Consider the following 19324-nt stretch of genomic DNA (forward strand, 5'->3'; position numbering starts at 1 on the left):
TCGCCCACCTCTGCATCCCTTAGTCCTTTTTCTTCTGACCCAGCCACAAATAACACATGACTGAGGCTTCAAGATCAATTGTCACCAGAGGTATCTTATTTGGAGTTAATTTTTTTAAGGACCAAGATAAATGTAGTGAACCAAATGAGGGCCTCCTTGCAGCATCCCAAGCATATCTCTGTGGAAATACCAACTTGAGTCAAAAGTTCTTTTGGACTCCATACCACAGTGCTCACAGAGAAGATGGGATGCCAAGTGATAGACAGGTATAGACACAGACATGAATAGAATATTCCCTGCCTCACTTCTCAGCATCTGCAAAGAACCAAAGAGTTGGCTACATCCCTGACCCACAGTTTTGGACAGCAGCCTATAGAACCTCCCCCAACCTCCAATCGCTCCTCCCTTCAAGAATGGAGGGCAGAAAGACCAGGCTTAGGCTCATGGAGCAGAGCTATCCTTCCCAGGGGATGGCCTTGATTCCAGCCCTGTCCTGCCCACTTGTCCCTGTCATCATTCATTGGACTACTCTTGAGGTGTCCATATCAAAGAAAAAAGAATGCTATCCTAGCCATGTATACTTGGCTTTGTCATGTCTACCTTGATGGGTAAAGAACCTTCAAAATCAAATTTCATGACCTGGATTTATGGGCAATGGGGATTGAATGACGGCATTCCGCGACCATGTGACCACGACCATGTGACCACCCAGAAGAATCTCTTGGTAGTTAAAACACCTGAGAAACTCCCTGTTGGCCTGATGCCTTGAGCAGACATTTTAGAAAGGCCTGTGTGTCAAGTAACTCAAAAAGCCCCTCTAGGGGAGCCCTAGGCAGGGTGTTATTGCTGTAAAGAGACACCAAGACCAAGGCAACTCTTACACATAAAGCGTTTAACTGGGGCTGGCTTACAGTTTCAGAGGTTCAGTCCATTATCATCATGGCATGGCAGTGTGCAGGCAGACGTGGTGCTGGAGGAGCAAATAATTCTACATCTTGATCCAAACGCTGGCGGGAGGAGACTGGCTTCCACAGTCATCAGGGAGGAGGCTCTCATTCCACACTGCTTGGAGCTTGAACATAGGGAACCTCAAAGCCCACCCCCACAGTGACACACTTCCTCCAACAAGGCCGCACCTCCTAACAGTGCCACTTCTTGTGGGCCAAGCATTCAAACACAAGAGTCTATGGGGACTAAACCTGTTTTTAACTGCCACAAGGGGGTTGGTGCATTCCCTGTGTGTCTGAGGAAGTCCCCAGCCCTCCAGACAGCAGGAGTAAACTCACAACAGAGAGAGGGAACACAGATGCAGAGTCATCTAGTCAAGCTCCAGATGATAACAGGGCTCAGCTGACATCATGAGTACAGACTATGGGGTCTTAGCAGGGGACCCAGCTGAACTGCATCTTGGCTCCTGACCTGGCAAACAGTGGTGTGTGACATTTTACTATGTCACATAAAACTTGCGGTACTTTGTCACATAGCTATAGGCCACTTCTTGAAAAATTACCAAATATGACTGATATTCATAGACATATGCACCCACAAGTTCATATATCATTATTTAAGAAAAGTCTGTTTTTATTTCCATCTCTTGCTATGGGCATGGCAGAACACAAAGGCTTTTCATGTCCCATAAAAAAAGGGACTCAACTTGGATGAAAGAGCAGTAAGAATTTACATATTTGTGTTATTCTTACATTGGTTCATTGTTTTCCATGGAACACCCTCAAGGACATGCTGAAAGACAAGCAAACTGCAAAGACAACTGTGCACTTGGACCCTCCCCCTGAAAGGCCAGTGTCAGAGACTAGACGGGTTTCATTTCTGACACTTACACACAGCCATAAGTAGAACCTGGACCTTAGCTAAGGTCCCCAACTGGGTCAGATTTCCATTCCTGGGACAACTAACTTATAAGGAGAAGGGGGTTTCTTTTTCTTCATGTTTCTAAGGGTTCATTCCATGGTTGCTGAGCCTGTGGTGAGGAAGAACATTATGGTGATAACAAAGGGTGAGGCAAAAAGGAAGAAAATGTCACTCCAATAACCCCTCTGCTAGTTTCCTTTCTGCTGCCGTGACAAGCACTGACACCAAAAGCAACTTGGGGGAGAAAGGATCTATTTGGATTACACTGCCAGGTTATGGTTCCTTGAAGGAAGTCAAGGCAAGGGTTCAGGGCAACTCAACTCACTATTTCACACAGCATAACCTCTGACTACGGCATTCCTTTCATAGCCAAGTAGAGCAGGAGCCACGGAGGCTGCTGCTTGCTAGTTGGCTATGAAGCCAGCTTACACTCACCTAGCTTTCTTACACAGTTCAGGACCACCAGCTTGTGGGATGACGAGTCTCCAAACATAGAGAGGATTATGCAATCCATATCAATTATCAATCAAGACAATTCCGCACAGACACACCCACAGGTTAATTGAATCTGGGCAATCCTTCAATTGAGACTCCCTTCTCGGGTGGGTCTAGGCTGTGTCTGGATTTCCAGTCTTGCGTTTGGATTTTCAGAGGGGACCATGGGATACAAAGATGCCACAATACATGTCCAGAGGTTTACCCATTCAAAGAGTTCTTTGCATTCTTTAGGGGACGGCAGTAGTCAATTGTTTCGTTGGCTCATTCACCACATCACCCCTAGCCAGCAGCAGAAAGCAGTAGCCTAGCTCCCTGAGGTTCTTTAGGAGTCTAGAGGTCTGGATGGTAGCTCCAAAGGCCAACTGAGGCCTACACAGGGTCTATTTTACCTTCAAGCCACTAGCAGAACTCGGGCTAAGACGAATCTTAAGGTCAGGAGCTGAACAAACCCAGAGATGGTTCAAGGCTCCTGTTTCCTGTAGTAGTTACTTCTGACTGCTCAGGTGAGCAGGAAGAAAGAGAGGGAGGGAGGTTTAATTCTTCCTCCTGTAGGGGGAAGGGCAGAGTGGGAGGGGCTGTGTTGAGCAGTATTCTTTCTAGCTGTGAACACAGTCTTTCTCATTAGCTGCAGGTCTGATCTGTAGAGGAAGGTGTCTGAGAAAAGCCAGTTTGTTAAGAGTTCCTACATACCTCTGGCCTCCATGTCTTGTGCTAGAGGTCAGGTCACCCCAAAGCTAATGACATTTGAGCCTCACAAGTGTGCAGTCAGGGACCCTTTCAGTTTGATTTTGTTGGCACTTCTGTATGCTTTTCTCAAAGAGCCCTCTCTACCGTGTATGCTCTCTATGTTTGGGGTTCCCCAGATTCAGCCATGGAAAAGACAAGAAGGAGGCAGAAGGTGACAACACAGTGACATTCCAGAGACCCTAGTATGCCAGAAGTCGCTTCAGGGCATCTGACCTGTCTCAGTAGCCAAGCAGGTGACAGTTGGCATTGACATACTGTATCTTTCAGCAGGTGGGCAGGTTGGAGAAGGGCCCAAGAGCATGTATCTGACTCTCCCTATATATGGGCTTGTACCCCATCACACCCAAGGACATTTAGAACAGGGCTTCAGGAACTTTGTGCAGGTGCAGGCAATGGATGTATCACCTGGCTCAAGATGGTCGAGCTGGAATCTGACCATACCTGAAGCCTGACGGGGCTCACCTAGGACCTTAGCCAGAAGGAAGAGATCCCATATAGCAGGAGCCTGGATGCTTGTGACTTGGGATGTCTGTCCCCACCCCCAAGCAGAGTATGTTTCACAGATGCAGAGGTAAAATCTACATAAGTGTGTAAAACACTCTAAACTCTTATGTCTTTGCTGAATAGATGACCTCCATGTAAAAGGAAAGGGAAAAGCCACTCCCTTCCTGGGGCCCATTGACTTCTGGCTTTCATACACCTCCAATGTGCACCAGGAGTTGAGGGAGGTCTGCGGGCCGAGGTCTGTAGTAACGTCCCCTTCTCCAGTTCTGTGACCAAACACCTGACAAGAAGCAACGTAGAGGAGGGAGGGCTTATTTCAGCTCTGTTTGGGAGAATGGTGTCCATCCAGGCATGGTAGGGAAGTTCATGATGGTGGGAGTCTGTGTGGCTGGGACTCCTCACATACAAACCCAAAGAAACTAAGTGATAAGGACAGCCCCCAGGGAATCTCACTCCAAAGGGGAAATAAAATGAACATTGGAAGTGGAGGGAAGGATGAGGAGAAGGGGGATGGGGATCAGGTGTGGGGAGAGAGAGTGGAAGAGGGTTGGGAGTGGGAACAGAAATTGATGAGGGCATCTCTGAGACTAGCTGGAGACCTGGGGTGAGGAGGAGGCTTTGGAGAGTCTATGGAGGTGACCCTAGCTGAGACTCCTAGCAGCAGAGGATTTAGAGACTGAAGTGATCCCTTCATATAGCCAGGGAGGACTTCCAGTGGAGGGAGGGGGAACACCAACTCACCCACAAAACCTTCATCCCAAGATTCGTCCCCCCATTTCCAAAGAGATAAAGATGGAGCAGAGATTGAGGGAACAGCCAACCAATGACTGGCCCAACTTAAGACCCGTCCCATGAATGAGAGCCAACCCCTGATTAGTGATTTTTAGAATACAGGCTGTCACAGCACTAGGCTAGTTAACTTTTGGGAAGGGGGGTGTGTGTGACATTTGATTGTATGAGGAATGGCTACAACTTCTGAGCCAATGACCTTTGCAAAACGGGGAAGTTCAGCCAGTTCATGGACACAGGATTCAAGTTCTAGACGGATGTTTGTCCAGCACAGTTCTGTCTCTCCCTCTCTCTCCCTCCCCACCTTCCTCTCCCTCTCCCCCTCTCCCTACTTTCCCCCCTCTCTGTGTATAAGTTTGGGTGTGAGTACAGCTGTATATAATACAGTAGATCTGTATGTATATGCAAATGTCTGTTGGGTGACTATCTCTCCTATCTCTGACCTTGAAGAAAGAGTCAGAACAGGAAGGATGGGGGCAATACAGTCTAATTTTCCTGATGCTGAGGGAGGTAAGAGGGAGTGGGACTTTCAGAAGAGCTGCCCAGTATTAGTCACCAGCATCTAATAGGAGCCGTTTTCCTAACACCACCGGCTAACTGTCTTAGATCTGTCTTAGATTCACCCCATTTCCAAGCCTGATTCTCCACTAGATCCTCCAAGTTTCATAACATCCATCCATCAGTTGCCTTTGTTTAAGTAAGCTGGAGTAGGATGTGGTTTTTTTGCAGCCTGGAAGCTGACCTCTCCTCCTGCTGTGAGCATCTCTTCACTACTGCTGGTGCTTTGTGAGAGAGGGGCCCCAGCAGCCTGGTGTTGAGGACTGAACGGAACACAGCTCAAACACAACAAAATTCCCTTTATTGACATTAATCACAGTTACGAGGTCTTCTTATCCAGCAGAAAAGGATGATTTGCAGCCATAGAACTACACACGGAGACATAAGGATAAAAATACATACACGTGCTAACCTCAACCAATCAGATCTCTGAATACGCCTTCCGTTTTGATCACCAATGCTTTCGAAAAATGGACACACTCACTGAGGCTGGCCTCTGGGATCTTGAGCATTCACAGACTACAACAGCCATCCTTGGAGGGATGGAGCATGTAAACACAGAAGGAAGATACTAAGAACCCAGTACACAAATGCCTGGTTCCCGGGCAGAGCCTGTCGGTGTTCTCTGAGTTCCACACACGCCTCAACCATGGAGAGCTCAGGGCCCGGATACATCGAGAGAGTGGGCGGAGCTACAAGTACGATGGAGCAGGTTAGCATGTAGTCTAGGTCCAGTCATTCTTCAGGATCATCTCTGAATTGTAAGTTTTCTAAGAAAGGAAATGTAAGAATGCCTCTTCTTGCTCCCCTTTCCTTTCCCATTAGAAGCCCGCTGGCCAGATTCCCCACAAAGCCTGCTGAGCCTGAGGGGCTCTGGGTTGTTAAGTTTTCAAACGACCAGCAGAGAAGCAGCCTTGTCGGGCTCTGAATGTCATTCTCTAGAGTTAAGTAACTCTGTTGGTCAGTAAGGGGGTTGAGTATTAGTAATTTGCTGGTATCCACGAGTCTCTCAGAAAAAACAAGGCTGTAAACGTATCAAGACTAATAGCTAGGAGACCTGGGAGCCACGGCTAAGTAAGTGCCAGCTCTTGTCATCTACAAAGAGCAGGGGCCTCAGCTCAAAACCTACTCACAGCTCTCCTCACAGTCACATGATCACGGTCACCCTCGTTTCCGTTTTCCTCTGACTCCCTGGAGGGAGCAGACCCCGTTTGAGCTGGCTCTGCCTTGGGAAGCAGGCTTCTGTGTTCGTGGGACTTCTGTCCTGCCATTCTAGGTGGACAGAGGGTCCGTGGAGAAGGCACACAAGGGGCCCTGGCAACCTGCTCTAAAACCGTAGGCCAACATGCTCAGGACTTGTATCCCAGGAGCTGACTTCTGGAGGTGACCCTGAGGTGTGGAAGTTGAGTCTAGAAGGGGAAAATGGAGGTGGGATAGTAGGGGTTAGCCTTGAGACTCCCACTGAAGAAAGATCCCTTCCATTCAGTGGCCCAAACACAAATCTACAGTTCTATGACACCTTGAGATTACAAAGAAAACCAGCTTCTCCCCCTCCCCAAAGCAAAAACAAAAAAAGTCAAAATGCAATCAGAGCCGATCTGGGTTGAGGAGATGGAGAGGAGAAGAGAATGGGGTTTTAATGTGAAGAGAAGATCATGGTCCTGCAGAAGCCTGGTGCTCTCCTTCATGGGGCCCCAAGGTTGTCAGAGCTAGCCGAGACCCACATCAAGGGACATCATCACCACAAATCCCAGGATGGAGGCCCAGGATGCCAGCTTCCCGTTGCCACTAGGAAGAAAAGGAGAGGAAGATGGTAAGACTTAGCTGATGCTTCCTATGGCCTTGTCTGGGCTGAAGACCACAACCATAACAGAGAGTATTCTACCAATGGGAGCAACACTGGTGGCTGGGTACCATACACCTAGTGAACACTCCCACCTGGTCCCAAGCCATGGCCTCCTTAGCCTGCTCGCACTGTTTTCTGTGGTTCCTGGTCAGGGCTGTAGCTCTCCAGTCCCGGGCTGGAGGGCTAGGGAGATGGCTCAGCAGTTAAGCACACTTACTGCTCTGCAGAGAACCAGAATTTGGTTTCTAGCATCCACATCAGTCGGATCACAATGGCCTGTAACTACAGTTCCAGGGACCTGACTTCGAACCTCCATGAAAACCACATACACACACACTAAAATGCAGTGGCTGTCTCTTATGTTTTCTTCATGTTGTGGGAGATTATAGGAGACATTTCTCCTCCAGCACTGTCTTGACAGGGTCTCTTGCTGGACTCTCAGATTAGGCTAATCTGGCTAGCCACGGGGCACAAGGAATCTAATCTACCTGTCTCTCACTCCCCAGTGCTGGGATTACAAGAACATGCCACCATGTTTGGCTTTTCCTGTGGGGTCTGGTGTAGCAAGTGTGATGCTGACAGAGCCGTCTCTCCAGCCCTGGTTATTGTTCCTTAAAGACACTGGTTTCTCATGATAAATGAGCTTCGGAATTATTCTGTTATACAAACCTGGATGAAACTGTGCAAGGCCCCTCCCCTGCCCACCATTCCTCTTGACACCCGGACCGCGGCAAGATGATAAAACACACATGTATGGCTATTGCTTTATCTTTGAGCCCACTACTCTCCTTAATACAGCAGAGAGAGGGGGAGAGACAGAGAGAGACAGAGAGAGACAGAGAGAGACAGAGAGACAGAGACAGAGAGAGACAGAGACAGAGACTCTAAAGGTGGCTATTTCATCAAGGAACCAGGGGCCAAGGGCCCCTGATTTTATGCCACTGTGTGATGTCACCTTCTTCCTCTTTATTTCCGTTTTAGCAAGCAAAGGAGGGACAGGGACAATTGTGGCCAGGGGCAGAGGGATCTTGGGAGTAAGCAAAGGAAAAAGAAAGGAAGAGAAGGCAAGTATGAGAGAGGGGGTAGTCTCAGACTAGTCTTGGGACAGGGCTGAAGAGTCGAGACTGGTTCTCCACCTGATCTGGGCTTCAGGGATGATGTCGTCCATGACCACGTAGACCATGGCACCGGCAGCAAAGGCCAGTGCATAGGGAAGGACGGGCTCAGCCAGCACCACTGCAAACGCTCCAAAGACCCCAGCCAAGGGCTCCACCATGCCGCTTAGCTGTCCATACCTAAGGGGGGGGTACAGAGACACGGGGCAATGAAGGGAACAGACAGTGACATGTCATTTGCCCAGAATGTTGATCTCACCCGAGAAAACCCATGTATGGTGACCATCCTGTCTGGTCATGTTGTAAGAAGCAGCTCCTTGCTGCCTCCCCACGAGGTAGTTACAGTGGCTTTGCACCTTTATTTCCTTTGGATTGTTGAGTTGCCTATGTTGTCTTTGACAGTGACAATCTGATTGGGACATAACTTGTATCCTGTGTAACATTCACTGTGTAGCCTTTGGGCTTTTTTTTTTTTTTTTTTAAGTGTTAAGAGGTTAAGAGGACATTACCATCAATTCCAGCATTTTTATCCGAGAAAGAAGCCCATGGCCATTAGCAACCATGTCCTGTTTCTTCCTCCCCCCAGCCCCTGTCATCATGAATCCATCTTTTTTCTCTTTCTTTGTTGGCTGCCTCTGGAGATTTCCTATATACAGAATCATATATGGCTTTTGGAGCAGGGGAGGGGGGCTCATTTCAACTAGCATAATGCTTTCAAGGTGTATCCTTGCTATAGCTTTTAAAAAAAATTGGAGTGTGTGTGCATGCACACATGCATTATGTGTGCATGTATATATTATATGTGGTGTGTGTGCTATATATGTGAATGTATGTGTGTGGTATATGTACATGTGTGTGTTTTATGTGGTGTGTATGTGTGTGTAGGCCAGAGAGGATGTGGGTACCTGCTCTATTACTGTTTTTATTCCCTTGAGACATTCTTCTCAGTGAAGCTAGGCAGGAGGCCAACAATCCCCAGTGCACCTCTTGTGCCCAAACAACACTTTACAGGCACACATGGTTACAGGCACACATGGTTACAGGCACACATGGTCACTCTGGCTTTTTACATGAGTGCTGGGGAGTCAAACTCTGATCTTCACACTTGTATAGCAAGTCCCCCCTGCACTGAGTTATCGTCCTAGCCTATGTAGTAGTATGTATCTTTCTAAGGATGGGAGCCAGTCACTGTATGGCTGGAGGACATGCTATCGGCCTGCTCATCTTTGATGCCTATGTTGATTGACAGGACACTGAATAAGTTGGCATGTTTGGGGGTTTAGGCTGTAACTGTACACTTAGGTGGCAGAGGCTGGCCTACCTGGCCATTTCTGCATTGACAGTTGTCCTCTACTCTACACCCCCCTGCCCCAGAACCGCCATCATCTTGGCTTAAGATGAGATTCCTCCTTTTAAGGAACTCCTTTATTTTGGGCTAGAAAGAAGAGGTATGGCCTGCTTCAGACCAAATGAACTATGATCAAAAAGGAGAAACCCAGAAGAAAGAGCACTGGGAATGGCAAGGGTAAGAGATAAGCCAGAGCCCTGAAGGCAGAAGCCACCTGCTATAGGTAGAACACCAACAGGCCAAGAGTTGGGGCCCCCTTCTTGAAGTGGGCGCTTGGTAATGTGACAGCCTCTGAGCTTCAGTGCTCCTGTCTGTGTCTTGGGGATGAGGGCATCTCCCACAGCTAGCCTCCCCAAAAGGAAGGGCAAGGTGTATGAACCTCGAAACTCCAGTCCCTCTCTGGCTGGAGGCCAAAGTGGGCACCGGGAGAGAGACCTGACTTTTGCCATGGAATCTTTTAGAGCAGATACCACATCCTGTCTTCCTGTGTTTTTATGGACAGACTAGCAGGACAGAAAGCCCTCTGGTCTATTAGGCCTCTGCTTGTGGCCTTGTTGTCTCTGGAAAATGTAACTTTGACATCAAGCCCAGACCGGAGTTTGAGAGGGAGGGGAAAAACCAAAAGCTACACTCTGATCTTGGTGCTAAATCTCTCCATCTCCCCACTCCTTTCTTCCTGGTGCCTTGACTATCTGAAATGACGGCCGTGGCTTTGGTAGATTATGAAAATCTCTAGGGCCACCCACCTCCCTTCTTTCCCAAAGCCTCTATTTTTGGGACTCTGACGACAGAGAAAGGGATCTGTGGAGAGTGGAAACACGATCATTTAAGCACATGTACGAACTTGCAAGCTGCGGGGTCTTGTACAAAGGAAGGCATTTTTAAATTGTCCCTACTAGCAGTCTATGTGAGCACTGTGATTTTATGTTGTAGACTAGCTATTGTTTTAGTAAAATGTGGGAGGCCCATGTCCCAAGTGGGGACATATGAGAACAGCTCATGTAATAACTCCCTGGGTCAGGTAGTGGCAAGATGGTCCTTGGCTGTGGACACTGTGATATTTACAGGAGACATATTTGGGAGGCAGGGAGAATGCCCAGTGCTGAAAGCTTTGGGTTGCTATCCACAGAGGCCTTTAAGAAGGGACATAGCCACTCCACTCAAGGTGGTCATGTAAAGGTCAAAGGTCAAGAGGTGATCTTGTTTCTTGGGATCTCCACCGTGGGTATAACATTGATTCACATTTGTGGTGTATTTCCAGAGCCCTGCAACTGGCTTCCAACATGGCTTTCAACACGAGCTTGGTCCTGCCAAAGGGAGTTCACACTGAGCCGTTTATAGCCCACACGACTGTCTTCTGACCCAATGGGCTGGTACACTTACCAGAAAGCTCTCCAGGTAGAGAAGCCTGCTCCACGCAGGGGAAGGCTGACAGCCAGGCCCTCTGGGAAATTTTGGATCCCAATTCCAATGGCCAGGTTCCTGCAAAAACAAGAAGGTACAAGACCTAGTTAATGCACTTTAGAGTCATCTTAGAGAGGAATTGCTTTGGTCAGACTAACCTATAGGCAATGTCTCTGGGACATGTCTTGATAATTAATTAGGAGATGCCAGGCTACTGTGGGCAGCACCATCCCCTGGGAAGACAGTCTTGAGCTATATAAGAAAGCTAACTAAGGATGAGCCTATGGACAAGCCAGCAAGCGGAGTTCCTCTGTGGTCTCTGCTTCAAATTCCTGATTGATTTTCTATCCTTCTTTCCCTCAGTGATGGCGTGTAGTCTGTAATCTGTAAGCCATTTTCTCTCCTAATTCCTCTTGGTCAGAATGTTTGAATCATAGTAATAGAGAGGAAATGAGAATAACATATAAAAAGCCTTGTCTGAAATCATGTACCCATCAAAAAGTGACAGCTTCTTTGGTGTCGGGGAGCCAGGCATGGCTCTGTGGGTAAAGGAAGAAGGAAGACTCACATGTAGGCAGTAGCATCACTGGAGGGCATAATCTTCCTTCTTGTTGCCCTCCTGTCCTGAGTCCCTGGCCATACTCTGTCTTTAGTATGCTCTAGTGCAGCAGAGAACATGCTGGCCACAAGTCTCGATGGCACAAGTTCTGCCACCATTTTGCTGTACATCTGTGTCATGGACTTTTCCATGACAGTGTACATCATGGTGATAATGGGGGTCTACCTTGAGGGATGAACATGTTACAGGACAACCTAACAATGCCTGAAAGGTTCTTAACACAGAGATATTCTGTGTACTCGAGTTCCTATTTCCTATCGTTGATAGGTGGGTGAAACTCATTTGATCCAGAAGGCACGTGAGAACCGGTACAAGGAAGTAAAGACACAAAATCTGGAGGTGACACCGATGTCGTTCCAGGCTCAGGTTTCCTATGGACTCTTGTTGCATTTCTCTGGGCTTGGGTAGTGTTCACTGTGACAGCCTTTGACGTTCTGCCTCTGCAGGACACTGGGGGGCTTGTGTTGCACACCCTGAGTCAAATGCTAGGGACCTGTCTTTGAGAGACTGTTTTGTGCAGAAGCCAGAGACTAGCTCGCAATGAAGAAAGAATAGGGATAGGCAGGCACACAGGTAATACATAACTGATCAAGGGAGATGGGGCACATGCATGATTGTCGTTTATAATGTGCATACATAAACCCTCATGCCAACATGCAAAGAAAGGAGATATGTCACAGGAGAGAACAGGGCCAGCCTGAGGGCAACAGAATGGTAATTTGAGACTGCCTCCCTAGACAAGACTCTACTTTGGTTGGATAGATCCTAGGGGAAGTCCCTCCATGGAGGGCCCTTCTGATAACAGAGCTTCAAGGGCAACTAGTAATGCTGGCCTGAAGGAGTTGTGGGTAGATTAGATAGAAAAGAGAACCAGTCACCTCATGCTTGATTCTTTTGGTCAATTAACTCCTGTCTGTCTACTTTGCTTGCTGTAGAAATTTGCCCCTAAGCTCTGGGCAGATATAAGGCACAGAGGATGCAGACCAACAATTGGGTCTACCCTGTCTTTACTGGCTACTCTGTCCTTGGCCCCAGTTTCCTAGGAAAAGAACACAAGTTGCTGTCTTGAAAGTCTACCAGGCCAGCTCTGGCCATGGACCTCTGGACTAGATTCCAGCAAAGAATACCACAGATAAGACTTAGTATTAAATATCAAATCTCCACTTTCTTTGAGGGCTTTATCTCACCATAGTTGGCTTCATCTACTGCTACCACATGAGCATGCATCTCATATAAGGCTCAATGACCCCATACCCTGGGACCATTTCAAGGAGTATCTTAGACAAAGACTAACACTACCAGAATTGAACTTAAAAACATTTAGCTGGCATGCACTCCATTTAGTTCCATTGTATCTTTAATTCTTTGGACCCCAGCTGGAGGAACTATCTGGGACAGATTAAGAGGTGTGACCTTGTTGGAGAAGGTATGTCACTGGAGGCAGGCCTTAAGAGGAATAGTGCCATTCATTCCCAGCATGCACTCTGCCTCCTGCTTTCAGTTTGAGATTTATGCTCCAAGCTGTTCCTACAGCCATGCTCTTACTCCGCCATCACAAACTCTAACCCTCTGAAACCATAAGCCCAGTTAAATGCTTTCTTTGACAAGTTGCCTCAGTCATGGTTATTACAGGAATAGAGGTGAAAACTAATATAGATGTCTTGTTGGTTCCTGACTTGTAGACAGCCACAGGAAGAACTATAGTTTGTTCTAGAAGCTTCCTTTATCAGTTTTATGTCTGAGAAGACCCTGCACTCCTACTCCAGGAGAGAAAAATATCCAGCATACATTTCTATGGAAGAAACACATCTTTAGAATAACTTCCTGCCAATGTTTCTGTATTCTCTATTCCTTGCTGTCTTCTCTATAGCTAGTGGCAGCACTGATTTATAGTTAGCATCATCCCTTGCCTCTCTGCCCAAATGATGGTGGAATAAGACCAGTGTCCTTCACAGAGCCCAGTGCCAAGGATTTGTTTTTTCTTTCCTTAAGAGATCAACCTACAGGATCAAGCTATGGTCTGTGTCTCTTCTCTGATGCAGAGGTAGAGCTTGGTGGCTGGCTAATGATCCACTGTTAGTATCCATCTTTTTCATATACACAGGCAAGGAACATGGTCTATCCTAGGCATGTGCATGGAGCCACCAACCCAGTGTCAAGTTCAAAGTGATGCTTCCTGTCCAAAGTCCTGCCATTCACCAGGCAGACTGGGGACACCTCCTCCACATCCTGCCCTGGAGCTGAGCTCTGATAAGCAGTACAGAAACCCCATTCTTCCATCCCTGGCAAGCCTCATTGTCACTGCCCTGCCTTAGCCCTGGCACAAAGTTTATAGCCACACCCCAAGATTCTGCCAGGTCTTTCTCTGCCGGGTAATGCTTTACTATATGATCAGAAAGTCTTTCCTGAACATCCCTCTGGGCTCCCAAGACCATAGAGGCTGAAACCACAGCCTCTGCCTTCTTTCCTTCCTACACAAACCTTTTAAATTCAGCTTTCCTTTATGTGCACATGTGCACACAGCCAGTTGTGCTTTTATTCCCAGCTGTACATCCTGTTAGTTTCTCACTATTGTCACAGAAGGAAGGAAGGAAGAAAGGAAGGAAAGAAGGAGGGAAGGAAGGAAGGAAGGAAAAAAGGAAGGAAGAAAAGAAGTAAGTAAGGAAGGAAAGAAGGAAGGAAGGAAGGAAGGAATAAATGAAGGAAGGAAGGAAAGAATTAAGGAAGGAAAAAAGAAGGAAGGAGGGAAGGAAAGAAGGAAGGAAGGAAAGAAGGAAGGAAAGAAGAAAGGAAGGAAGGAAAGAGGAAGGAGGGAAGGAAAGAAGGAAGGAAGGAAGGAAAGAAGTAAGGAAGGAAGAAAAGAAGGAAGGAGGGAAGGAAAGAAGGAAGGAAAGAAGAAAGGAAGGAAGGAAGGAAAGAGGAAGGAGGAAAGGAAAGAAGGAAGGAAGGAAAAAAGGAAGGAAAGGAGGGAAGGAAGGAAAGGAAGGAAGAAAAGAAGAAAGGAAGGAAGGAAAGAAGAAAAAAGGAAGGAAGGAAGGAAAGAAGTAAGTAAGGAAGGAAAGAAGGAAGGAAGGAAAGAAGGAAGAAAGGAAGGAAAGAAGGAAGGAAGGAAGGAAAGAAGGAAGGACACATCTTTAGTGATCAATTTCTAACTAGGTCCCACCCCTTTGAGTATGTACCAGCTGACCCAAATGCCATTGAATTAGGAATCCATCAGTAATGACAAAGAGAGGTCAGAGCCATTACAATCTGATAATATCTCAATGATTAGCTTGATCAGCTGGGGACAAAGCCTTCAGTGCACAAGTCTTTAGGAGTGAGAGACGGGAAGAAAGGAGGCAGGGGAGAGGAGAGGAAGAGGAGGAGGAGAGAGTAGGGGAGAGGGAGAGAGAGAGAGAGGAGGGGGAGGGAGGAAGGGCTCAGCTATCAGGGAAGGTCTTCAGAGGACAAACTCTGAATCTGCTGCTGGTTGTGCTGGCAGGGATGGCAGACTGTGAGGAGAAGAAAATGAGTCTAACATAGAGCTGATGGCCTAGAGGAGGCCCCCACCATAGTGTTTAGTACAGCCATCCATGACTTCTGACCTAACCGAGCGCTCTACAAAGAAAGGCATTCCTGGGCAAACAGGCCTGGCTGACTTCCTTCCTTGCAGCCTGGAGAAGGGAGAGCTAAGTGAGAAGGTTTCCTTTCCAGGGCCTGCTACAAGACTCCAGGCAGTATTTATTCAAAAGGGCACCGGGCACGGATGGGATGACACACGATCCTAACACTGCCGCCACACCCTTCAGAGCCAAGCGAATTTCCTGTTGCTGGCTTTTCCCAGCACCCAGACATGCTAGTAGGATGGGTGAACAGCAGTGTCCCTTTCCTGACCAGCCATGTCTCCTGGGAGGCATGAGACAGGGGACCTGACTAGATACAGGATAGGGATGCTGGCAGCTGGGACAGGTAAGTGGCTCCCAGGACACCAGGCTGCAACTGCAGGGGCAGGAGCAGCCCCTGAGCAGGCCTCTCCCCAGAAAGGTGAGCCAAGGGTCTATGTGGTAGGGCTGCCTCTCATCAAAGTCAGCTTTGGCTTGAGTGTTCCAATTTCTACTCTCCTTTTCCTGGGGAGTCAGAATTTCCCAGGGCGGACCAGACCCAGAGGAATGGCTACTGAGGGGTTTTTTTTTTTGGGACAGAGGACTTGGCACTACCAGACCTAAGACTGCCCCAGGACACCTTGGGGGTGAGCTGGTTACCTTGCAAGGGCAGTAGCAGCAACAAGGAGAGGGGACACTTTTTATCTGTTGTGGAGAAGGAATACATCTTGGAAGGGTAGCAGATACTTAAAACAGATATGCCTGGGGGTGAGGATGTAGCTCAGTTTGCATAGTGCTTGCCCAGTGTGTAGAAGGCTCTGGGTTACATTCCTAGGGCAGAGTTATCCTGGGTGAATAAAGGTCCATAACCCTAGTGCTTAGGAGGTGGAAGCCGGGATCAGAAGTGCAAGGTCATTCTCAGCTTCACGGTGAATTTGAGGCTAGCTCCCCAGCTATCTCCCTCTAGACAGTCAGCTCCCTAAAACCCCAACAGCCTGAGGATGTCAGAGCAATCCTTGTAGGCTTCAGTCTCCAACAGTACAGGCTAGCCAGACACTGCTGCAGGGACTTAAGTGGTGGCGGGTGGCAGAGAGAGATGGATCCTATGCCCCAGGGCTGGGCTGGCATACAAAGACACAATCCAGGCTGTGTGGGGCAGGAGGCTGCTGGGATCCCCCAGGGGTGGGAAGAATGGATGGGGGTGAGGAAGAAACTGGGCTCAGTCACAAACACTGACTCTCAGCAGACAGGCCAGTTCAAGATGCCAAGGATGCATAGGCAAGGTCAAGGGTGCCTATTCACAGACTGGGCTTCTTCTGTCCAGATCCAAGGGCAGAAGAAACACGCCCCAGATGTTCTTTGTCATTCCTTGGTCTGAAGCCTGGTGGAGGTGCAGAAGCAAAGGCCTGGGTCCTTCCCATCACAAGCCATTCATCCCAAGGAGCTGGCCAGTGCTTAATTAGGTTTTCCTTAAAAACCTAGGGGCAGCAAGAAAGATGCCTCTCCCTCCTGCCTACGGGCTATGGAGAACTTGGGTGGCAAGGGGCCACAAAAGGGACTTCCGTTTGATTCTGTAAAGAGCCAAATACATGTGGAAGGGAGCCTGTGCAGGTTAGTACTGACAATCAGATTGACTGGATCTGGAATCACTTAGAAGACAGTTCTCTGAGCGTGTCGGTAAGAGAGTCTATATTGGCTTGACTATAGAAGGACTATTCTATGGGCTGCAGATCTGGATTAAATAAGAAGGAGAAAATGCGTGAGAGCCTCATTCATGGCATTCTGCTCCCTGTGTGTGGATACAAATGTGACCAAATGCCTCAAACTCCGGTGGCCATGTCCCCCACCCCACCTATCCACCCAGGATGGACTGTCTTCTCTCAAACTGTGAGCCAAAATAACCCCATCTTCCCCTAGGTTGTTTTAATCGGTTATTGTTGCTAGAGCAATGAGAAAATCAATTAATACAGAGTTCAAGAGACTATGGTCCAGCACCAGCCACTGCTTCATCGTGGTGAAGAGCTTCCTTCATAGGGTCTTTGCATAGATGGGAGATAGTCAATTTAAGTTCCCAGGCTGGAGGCCAGGTAAGGAATATCCTTACACCTTCTCAGCTAATCATGTGAGGTTCTGGTCCATTCTGGTGACTTGAGAGAGCAGTGTGGGATGTTTCCAATAGCTCTTCATTCTTTCTGTGTTTTTATATGTGTGTATGTATGTATGTGCTTATATGCATGTGTGCACATGTACAGGTGAGTGTGTGTGTGTGTGTGTGTGTGTGTGTGTGTGTGTGTGCGTGCACACGCATGCATGTGCTGGTGAATGAGAGTCTGCATAGAAACACCACAGTCTGAGGCAGCCTACTGAAGAATGTTTTAAGTGCTATGTCCTTCCGTTTCTTTTCAGAAGCAGACCACACATTCGAGTGTGCATGCATGTGTACTCCTGCGTGTGTGTGTGAGTGTGTGTATGCATTTGAGTGTGTACGGGGGGAGGAGTGGGGAGTATCGAATTTCTGTCCATGTGAATGTGAAGGCCATCACTTGTTTTCCTAGAACATTGTCTTAAAAATATTTATTTGAACGTATGTGTACATGGTACATACATGTTTGTGTATGTGAGGATGCGCATATGCCACAGCAGGCGTGTGGAGGTCAGAGGACAGCCTCGGGTGTCATCCTTGCTGTTCACTTTGTTTTAGAGTCAGGGTCTCTCTTGTTTGGTGTGCTGCAGGATGGGAGGCCCAGGTGCTTCCAGGGCCTCTCCCTGGCCCCGCCTCTCACATGGAGAGACGTGCTGGGTTACAGACACAGACATGGAGCAGACACAACATCACATGACTTCTGAGGATCTAAGCTCAGGTCATCAGACTTCGTAGCAAGTGCTTCTCCTCACTGTATCCTCTCCAAGTCGATTTTTTGAGACAATGCTTCTCACTGAACCCAGAGTTTACTGATTTGATTAGACAGATATGGCCAGCACATCTCAGGATCCTTTAATCCCCATGTCCCTAGTGCTAGGATCACAGATGCCACATGCCAGGTGCCTGTTGATACATCTGTCTTTAAACAACAAAACAAAACAAACAAACAAAAAAAAACAACCAATCAACCAACCAAACAAATAAACAAAACACATGAGATCTGGGGATCAAACTTGGATCCTAATGTTTGCATAGAATTTTGCTGACCAAGATATCCCCCAGCCCTTAGGCTCTTTCGAAGAGCTAAGCTAAGCAGAGTTGAAGGCCCTGGAGAGTTTCACTGTGAGGAGACAATGCCTGGGGCTAGATTTGAAAGGATAATATCTGAGAATCACCAGACTTCTCCTCGGTCTTAAGACACTGGCCACTCTCCAGCATCATCTAGGTTCAAGTCTGGGGCGAGGGGGAGTTTCTTGCACTTGGCACCCCGGACTTGTGTGGTGTGACCCACAAACGTGGATTGTCACCCAGCCTGAAGTTTAGTCCTGAGCTTGGTGATGAAGTTTCTTTGGGATGTGTGGAGGAGGGGCTTGTGGATTTCTCCACAAAACTGACAGGGGAGGGCCTAGACTTCTCACAACCTTGATCTCCAGGCGATGTTCCCTGGCTTGCTGGTGAGGAAAGGAGAAAGGCGTATTTGTGACAAGCCCCACTTCACCCCAGCTTTGGGAGCCTCCCAGGGGCAACGAGCATGTGTATTCTTGCGTGGCAGGCCCTTACATACTGTTTTGATTGTTATCGTCCTGCCCTAAAAGGCCTGATTGTTCGGGCCTGGTGATGACATCACCAGCTTCCCACTCGGGCAGCCTGTCAAGGTGTTTGATGAGCCTGCAGGTGGGAAGGGGCTGGGTGCTCCCTGCAGGGCTGCGGGTCCCTACCCGCTTAGCAGGGCTGGCTTAGCACGCAAGGGATCTTCCCCACCCTTCTCTTGCTATTCTGAGAGCCTGTCTGGCTCAGACTCAGATGACCCAACCATTCTGCTAAAGTCTGTTGCCTTCCCCCAAAGCGGGCAGGGAAAGGCACCAGGTGGCCAGGCCACAAGGCAGGGTGGTGGCCGAGGGTGGTTCAGGTCATCTATACACAGCTCTCCTTGTAGACGTGCGGAAGAGCAGGTAGGCATGAAATCTGTGATCCCAGAGTCAGGCCCTTGGGACTTTGACCTGCTAAGACTACCAGCAAATAAAGCCAACCCTATGCATTGTCTGGATGGGAGGCCACCTCAGGCAGTGGGTGGTTCTTATACCCAGGAGCTGTGTGCTCATGTGTTCATTGTAAGCTGAAGACCAAGGGTGTGCTTAGCCCCAGCTGTGCTGGCTACACTATCCCCAACCTGGGTCCATGCAGACACCTGTCCAAAGCAGAAGAGCAAATAAACTGAGTCTCATTCAAACGATGGAAAAAATAAAAATAAAAATAGCAACAGGAGTGTGAGATCTGCTTCTAGAGGTGGGAGGCCTGAGCTA

The 19324-nt window shown here is 48.2% G+C and overlaps 1 protein-coding gene across 2 annotated transcripts in view; it reads right to left on the reverse strand.

Moving 5' to 3' along the window:
- Positions 1–5298: 5298 nt before the first annotated feature.
- Positions 5299–19324, reverse strand: part of SLC39A11 (solute carrier family 39 member 11) — a 321165-nt gene continuing 307139 nt past the window's right edge. For both annotated transcript variants that reach the window (XM_080923278.1, XM_080923277.1), the window contains exons 8-10: positions 10658–10756; positions 7948–8106; positions 5299–6753 (exon numbers count right to left, since the gene is read on the reverse strand). In XM_080923278.1, coding sequence (XP_080779404.1) covers positions 6675–6753; positions 7948–8106; positions 10658–10756 — 337 coding nt within the window. In that variant the 3' untranslated portion in view covers positions 5299–6674. The remainder of the gene's footprint in view (positions 6754–7947; positions 8107–10657; positions 10757–19324) is intronic.

This window comes from Micromys minutus (assembly GCF_963924665.1).
Source record: "Micromys minutus genome assembly, chromosome: 10".
Classification (NCBI taxonomy): domain Eukaryota; kingdom Metazoa; phylum Chordata; class Mammalia; order Rodentia; family Muridae; genus Micromys; species Micromys minutus.